General features: G+C 37.0%; 1 protein-coding gene across 1 annotated transcript; it reads right to left on the bottom strand.

Moving 5' to 3' along the window:
- Positions 1–6,625: 6,625 nt before the first annotated feature.
- Positions 6,626–7,831, bottom strand: LOC118752974. The gene has a single exon (XM_036487820.1). The coding sequence runs from the start codon at positions 7,829–7,831 to the stop codon at positions 6,626–6,628; it is 1,206 nt and encodes a 401-aa protein (XP_036343713.1).
- Between the last annotated feature and the right edge of the window lie 503 nt (positions 7,832–8,334).

Here is an 8,334-nt window from a genome sequence, read left to right on the forward strand (position 1 = left end):
GCTATTTTTTAAATAATAATACAAGGTCTACTGAGAAAATCGTCAAAATCTATGCTGTATAATCATAATCTCTTGTACCACTGATTGTTCAGATACCAGTTTTTGCGATATATGTATCTCCTTTATGTAGGAAGCTAAACCATTAAATTGTGTTACCGGTTTACGTACCGATCACACAGTAGTGAAAATCACTTGGATTGGTGCTATATAAGGTATATCTTCCATACCTCTGATTGTTTAGATATGATTTTTTATATATGTATCTCCTCCATCTATGCCTGCTGTGAATATATAAATTTATTCAAATGCAGTAATCTGTTAAAGTAAAATTTTCAGATGCTCATGAAAGGTATGAAGTCTTCGGTATAGCCGAAGACAGCGCTGCTCTTACTTGTTTTTAATTAATTACGGCGTACTATTATAAAATCACATAGCGTTGTTTGCAAGTGGACTACTCAATTGTGGAAATATCAATGGTGAAAATTTAAAAAATTAAGAGAAATAAAATTGTTTTTTTATTTTACCAGATGAAAAATCCCAACAAGCCAAATCCAACAATAGATTATTATATAGCATTTTAAAGACCTATATATCCTCTTCTCAGATCATATTCGATCTCTGAAATCGAATCAAAAATAGTCATTCAAAAACTCATAAATCTACAAAATCGTATTTTCTGGCATACATCGACAGGTCGCGACCTCTAAATCACCTTTAAAAAATCTATAAGAATAGGCAATAATATTTTTCATAAAAACGAATATAATTAGGAGCTAGAGTCTTGAAATTTCCAAAAAAAAAACATTTTGGATGAGAACCCCAATGTAGATTGCCAAATGGGAAGTTTATCTGGCCTCTTGGAAGTTGTGTTTTCTTTGTTAATGCGTGCACCGTTATTCGTATTTTCTTGGGCTAATTCACTTTCTTTAATATTCTCTAATTTTGCGGCATTGCTCCTTGTTATAATGTTAATGCTTCTCTCATCTATTTTTTTCATTTTTATTATTATTGGAACGCTTTTATCAACTTGCATACTTCCAGACTAGGGATGTTTCGAATGTCATATTTTTCACATTCGCGAATGCGAGAAATAACATTTATCGTTTTTATTACTTAAAAGTTTTGCAAATTATTAGAACATTGAACGAGTGCTTAACCTATACAGTCTTTTAATCTAGTAGTCAAACTTCAAACGGGGCATATTATAAATATTTCAAAAAAGGTAATGTTGCTGCCATTTCCGGCTGCACTGAACAATTGCTCATTTTGAACGCTGGCGGGTGGAGCGCTCAAATATTTGCGGGTCAGATCTGTCAAATTGCCGTATTTTAGTTCAGTTTTCCACCAATGGAGAGGCTCATTTTTCTTTAAGATAGGCCTTCAATTGGGCGTTAATTTCACATTTTTTAAAGTCTCCAGATTCTACATCCGAGCCTTCGCTTTCGCTGGAGGAATCTAAAATTATTTCTAGGTTGCTTATAAGACTTTAAGCAGTACTTATTGAAGGCCCATCAATGTTGCTTGATATACTGTTTAACCGCTTAGCGCCTGAAGCTTAAAGCTGGTTATTGTCCGCTCCCTGGTTAGACAGACTTACAGCCCGATTCTGTGCACTTGATAAATAAAAAATGTTTATACCCGAGCGCACTTGTGCACAAGGGTATTATAACTTTGTTCACATAACGGTTGTTTGTAACAGGAAAAACGAATCAAAATAGATATAGACAAATGTATACATGAATGATCAGAATGAAAAGAGAAATCGATTAAGCAGTGACTGTCTGTCCGTCCGTCTGTCCGTCTGCCTGTGCACACGATAACTCGAGTAAAAATTTAGATATCTTAACGAGACTTGGTACGTGCTCTTCCTTCGGGCGTAGGATGGATGGTATTGAAAATGGGCAAAATCGGACAATAACCACGCCTACCTCCCGTATAACGGTAATTTTCAGAAATACGAAAACTGGGATATTTTAGTAGCTACTAAAGATGATTCACTCAAAATTGATTTTTGCAATAATTTTTAGACGAAAAATAAGAATATTATAAAGTTTTGGAAAATGGGCGTAGCCACGCCCACTTGTGGTTACATGTGTGTATCTTGGTAACCACTGCACCAATTTCTTCAAAACCTGGCACAGTTGTTAGCCTTGATACAGCATACTAAATGGGTGAAAATTTTTAAAATCGGACAATAACCACGCCCACATCCCATATAACGGTAATTAAGAGATATACGAAATCTTCGAAAAATCAGTAAATATTAAAGCTAATTTATTCAAAATTGATGCTTGCAACAATTCTTTACGAAGAAATACGTATATGACGAAATTTTGGAAAATGGGCGTGGCACCGCCTACTTATGTTCACATATATGTATCTCGGTAACTGTTGTACCAATTTGTACCAAACTCGGTACGGTTGTTGTGCTTGCCACATAAAAGTAAACCGTTGAAAATTATTGAAATCGGACTAAAATTACGACCGCTTTTCGTATAACGGTAGATTTCAGAAATGCTTGAAACTAAATATTTCGAAATTTAAGGACGCTAATTTACTCAAAATCTATACACCCCGGCTTACCATGTGCAGTACTTGCGCCGGGTATTTAATTTTCGGCTCCGCCCGAACTTAGACTTTCTTACTTGTAATAATTTGTTTATTGTTTGTTGGGTAACCGTTGACTATTTTTCTTAGAAACGCATAGTTGTGTAGTTCCGCTTAGCTCAACAGTTGGCAACTTTCCGCCATTTTTTCCAGCGGAAAATTTTTACGCTACCTGAATTCAACGTGTTGGGCTTAGCCTAAACAGCTGATCGAAAAGACTTACGCCGCTTATATTAAATTTAACGCCGCTTTGTTAGGTGGCAGTTGCAAACCAATTTTTATTTTATAAGAATTGGCACAGAATGCGATGGGAGCTTTTACTTGAAAAAAATCTGGATAAAATCTCATTACAAATAATTTATCAAGAGAACACAGAGTTGTGTGGTTAGAGCCATTTATTTATTTAGAGCAAATATTCGCAACATCCCTGGTCCAGACACCATTTTTAGCTGTAATTATAGATTATAAGCGAAGTCCCAATACAAAAGTCTAAACATCAACCTCAACGGTAGGCCTTGCCGGAAGTAGTTAAGTATTGCGCCTAAAAAAATGCACTACATACGCTACAGAGGAAATTGACGAAAAGCCATTTCTTTAAACGAAAATAATTGGTGCTCGTATGTACATATGTACATATGTATGTATATACTAAACGTCAGCACAAAACATTTTGCTTGCATATGCACAAAATAAACCACACGGATATTTGCGGAAATACCAACTTTTACAAATAGGAATCGAATAAGAATCTTATTTGTACTAATTTGTATTTGCGCAAATATTTGTGTGGTGTATTTTGCGCAATAGTATTCTGTTCTCTTTTCACTGCTAGTTAAATTATTTTAATATCTGTTGCAAAATTTTATACAGACACAAGACTAAAAAGTAGAAAATAAAAAAATAAAAAGAAATAAAAACTTTTTAATATACTGCGGCTTTATAAATTGACTAAAAAGTAGAAAATAATATTTCTCAGTTCCATAGAATTTAATTTGATAATATGTATGTATGTATGTCGGTATATGAATAACGACCACTTAAATTGATCTCAAATTTGTACTTTTTCTGTAGAAATTTTTGGTCTATGTAATGTAGTTTGACTATTGTCAATTAAATCTAATGCTTTGTATTGCAGGCGCCTCCACGTTTTTCGTTTTCAATCTCATAAATTGTTTATAAAGACTTTTGCTAAAATTTCAAAATCAAAAGTTATCAAAAAAAGATCTGTGGGACTGAGAAATATTATTTTCTACTTTTCAATCCATTTATAAAAGAGTGGTATATTAAAAAGTTTGTTTTTGTTTTATTTATTATTGTTGGAATCATTGATTTAAGTACATCACTATCTATCTTGATAGATAATGCATCAGCGTTCGTATTTATTTTTCCTTGTTTGTATACAATTTCGAAGTCGTATACTGATAAATCTATTCTAGTTCTTGTAATCGATGATGGCTTTCTGTGTGAACACAATGACACTAGTGGCCTGTGGTTAGTTACTACGATGAATTTTCTGCCATAGAGATATGTTCAAAATAATTTATTCCCCAATGGATTTCTAGTAATTCCATCTCTATGATTGGTTTGTTGATGCTGTGTTTTTGTAATGATTTACTGACTGGTCAGTGCCGTCGAGAGAAAACTCGGGCCCGGGTCTAAAAAAATCATGGGCCCCTATATATAAAGTGTATAAAATTAAAAGCATATGGCCCAAATCGCCGAAAACGAAACCGAGGCGAAACATTCTCTTCCCAGGCTTCACAGATTTGGTATCACACAATATGAGGTCTCACACATTGAATATTAATTAACTCGAATCTCCTTCTCTCAAACATCAAAATTCACTTATCCTGAAATACCTTCAAATTAATGAAAACTAAAAAAGCATGAAATTAAGGGTTGTTTATATTTAAAGGCCATAATTTTTTGCATTATACTTGCTTCTCTTCGATTGCCTTGTTTTACTTTGAAGTTATAAAAAAGTATTCGGCAGAAAAATCAGTGATTAATTTTCTTAATGAAAATAAAGTCGGCATCATTTTTTAAGGTAATGTCAAAAATGTCAAAAAGTTTTTGGTGCGAAATCCACCAGGCTAAAAAATGGAAAAAATTTGGTTTTCTTCGAACATTTTCGGCCTTCACAACAATAAAGCAGTTTCCTATACTCTTCATTATCCAAGTGTTTTCGGTGCAAAACTATTTGTAACGTAAGGCACTCGGCACATTACGCGCCTAATCAAAGTAGAGTAATCATATCGTCATGCCGAAACGAATGCATGACGACTCGGCTTCTGTACACTTGCACGCCGTGCATAAGTCACCAGCTAATAAACACTTTCTACACATAACAAATTTTCTGGACGTTCTTTCGCAACTACGCACTTCCGCAAATATTTCTGCTCCGAAATATTGCATACACGTTTGTGGTTTAATACAATTTGCTCGAATTTTAGCACGAAATCATTCATTTTCATTATTTTCTATTGAATTGATAAATAAATTTTATTTCCAACACAAAAAAGTAAACAAATGATGATTTCAAAACTGCAAGCGCCTTACAATGTTGGGCGCTTCGATTCATGAAGCTTTTATGACTAGGCGAAAACATGATTTTGAATCGTAATGTACAGAGCTTCATTGAAATACATGTGTTCGGCATAAAAGCTTTATACTTTAGTATGCCGAAACGATTACACTACTATGATTAAGAGCTTAATGTGCGGAGTGCCTTAGACTTTTTACTGATTGAATTTTCAGGTAGAATTATTTTTTATTTAGTTAGAGTGGGGGTTATTTGAAAGCAACATTTGGGGTATTCACAACGGTGTCACAAGTGTCGTATTGTTGTGTGTTGTAAACTTTAAAAACGTAAAAAATATATTAAGGGGGTCCGCAAAGTACCATCAAAGTCATATTATGAATTTTTGCAGTGTTAAACAAGTAAGAAAGTCTAAGTTCGGGCGGAGCCAAACATTAAATACCCGACGCAAGTATTAAATATATGTTTTTCACATCACTTCGATGATTACCGTGTCCAATTCTTCATACGTTAAGGACGCTGTCAAGGTGCTTCTTATTAGTAGATGCTTAGCTGATTGTACCGCTGCTTCCCATAAACCGCCAAAATGTGGAGTCCTAGGAGGTATAAAATGAAATGTTATTCCCTTTCCGCTGCACTGCTTTACTATTGATTCTCGTGATGAATTTCCATAAACAACGTCAGTAAGTTCAGAAAGCTGGTTTTTCGCGCCTACAAAATTGGTTGCGTTGTCACAATATAAATTTTGACAATGTCCTCTTCGGCTTATAAATCGTTTTAAAAATGGCCCGCAGAAGTCCACTCCTGAGTTGATGAATGGTCTTGCTGGAGTTACTTTTGTTGAAGGCAAGTTCCCCATAATTTGACTCATTAGTTTTGGCTTAGCTTTGGTGCATCTTACGCAGTTGAGCACAATTGATCGTGTCAGCAATTTTCCCTTTATAGGCCAAAATCTTTGCCTTGTGTAAGCTAAGAGCGCTTGAGGTCCACAATGACGGTTTTCTTTATGGATCATTTGTACTAATAATTTGGCGAGTGAATTGTTATGTGGAATTAGCATAGGGTGTTTGGCATCGTATGCAAGTTCGGATGCTTGTAGACGCCCTCCAACCCGGATGATACCATTATTGTCCAGAAACGGTGACAGGCTGCGGAAAGAACTGTTTTTGCGAACTTCGTTGTGTTTTTTAAGGTGCTGAAGCTCTTCCTCAAAGTCCGATTGCTGCATTGTACGGACGATTACCACAAGCGCTTTTTCCAATTCGTGTACGGTCAAGGGAATGTCTGACTCCCGCGATTGGTTTCTGGCCTGGTTGATAAATCTCAGCATGTCAGCCTGTCACTCTTTGTAATGTTTTGAAAGAGCCATTGTGTCGAATGCTATAAAGTACGCTTCCTTCATGTCCAGTGGTTGCAACAGCGACTGATGTCACCCCTTTCTGTTCCATGTTGATACCTTGCCTTGGAATACTTTGAAGGCTAAGTGTCTTCTTTACCAAACAAGATTGTTGGCCCATAAAACCACATATTGCAGGTTTCTAGTCTCCCCGGCGGCAGTCCTCGTGATAGAATGTCAGCTGGGTTGTCTTTTGAGCTTATATGCCGCCATTGTTCAGTGGTAGTGTGCTCATGAATAACAGCTATACGGTTTGCCACTAATGTTTGGCATGATGCTGAGCATGAGTTAATCCATGCCAAAACGATTTGTGAATCAGTCCAAAAGTATGTAGCCACATCGTCTAGCTTAAGGTCTGGTTTGACCCTTGCAGTTAATTGAGCACCCAGTACTGATGCACAGAGCTCAAGGCGAGGAATAGTTTGCCGTTTCAAGGATGCCACACGTGATTTTGCACAGAGCAGCCTCACTTGTACTCGTCCCTCATCCAGCTCGGATCTAATGTAAATCGCAGCACCATATGCCTTTTCTGATGCGTCGGAGAAGACATGAATTTGAATTTTCGCTGGGATGTATCCTTCAAACACGTGCCGTGAAACTTTCATGTTGTCCAATTTTTGCAAATCATTTCGGAATGTTGTCCATCTCTCATTCAAATCGGCTGGTAATGCTTCATCCCATGTCAGTTTCAGTTGCCAGAGATCTTGAATAAACATTTTTTCCATGACTACAATTGGTGCTAGTACCCCCAACGGATCGAAGAGCCTTGCAAGATCGGCGCTGACTGAGCGTTTTGTTGCAAGACTGCAGCTTCCTAGGCATACCTTTACGCAGAATCGATCCATCTTAGGCATCCATGTTAACCCCAACGTTATAATAGTCTGATTGATGTCATTGTCAAAGTCTATGTCAACTTCTTGTTCCTCCATGCCAACATTTTGCAGTAATTGTGAGTGATTGGCGCACCATTTTATTAGGTTAGGACCACGTTGTTTTGAAATGTGTATCAGTTGATGTTGGATTTCCATCGTCGTGGTTAAGCTGTCTGACCCACCAATTCCGTCATCTACATAAAAATTGTCCTGTAGAAACTGCGCACCAAGAGGATATTGCAATGCATTTTCTTTTGCAATTTTCTGCAACCATTTGGTGGCTAAATATGGAGCAGATCTTGTCCCATATGTGATTGTATTTAGCTGATGATGCTTTAATGGTAGGCTTGAATCTTTTCGCCAGATGATAAGTTGGAATTTGCGCTCGTCCGGTTGAATTAGCATCTGTCGATACATTTTTTCTACATCTGTGGTGAAGACGAACCTGGGCAATCGGAAGCGAAGTAAAATGGTGAAAAGCTCGCTCTGAACAGTGGGTCCGGTTATACATGAGGTCGTTCAAAGACATGCCAGTGGACGATTTTGCTGAGGCGTCGAACACCACACGTAATTTTGTAGTGCGGCTTTCGGGTCTCACAATGCAATGGTGAGGAATGAAGTACCTAGGTTTACTGATGGAATCAATATCCACTTGCGTCATGTGCCCCAAGTTCTCATATTCCTCCATAAATTGTACATATTGATTCTTTGTCTGGAGGGATTTTGCCAGTCGACGTTCTAAGGCCAGGAATCGATTATAAGCCATGCCATAGGATTCCCCTAAGGCCTCCTGGTTTTCATAAAATGGTAGCCTTACCATGAATCTCCCATTTTCATTGAGGAGTGTATGTTGTGCGAAATGAGCTTCGCTCTGTTCTTCTGTTTTGCTGTTAATCGAGCAATGGCTGCATCTAAATTGC

Source organism: Rhagoletis pomonella, unplaced genomic scaffold (genome assembly GCF_013731165.1).
Source record: "Rhagoletis pomonella isolate Grant_MI unplaced genomic scaffold, Rhpom_1.0 Rhpom_scaffold_02018, whole genome shotgun sequence".
In the NCBI taxonomy this organism is placed as follows: Eukaryota; Metazoa; Arthropoda; class Insecta; order Diptera; family Tephritidae; genus Rhagoletis; species Rhagoletis pomonella.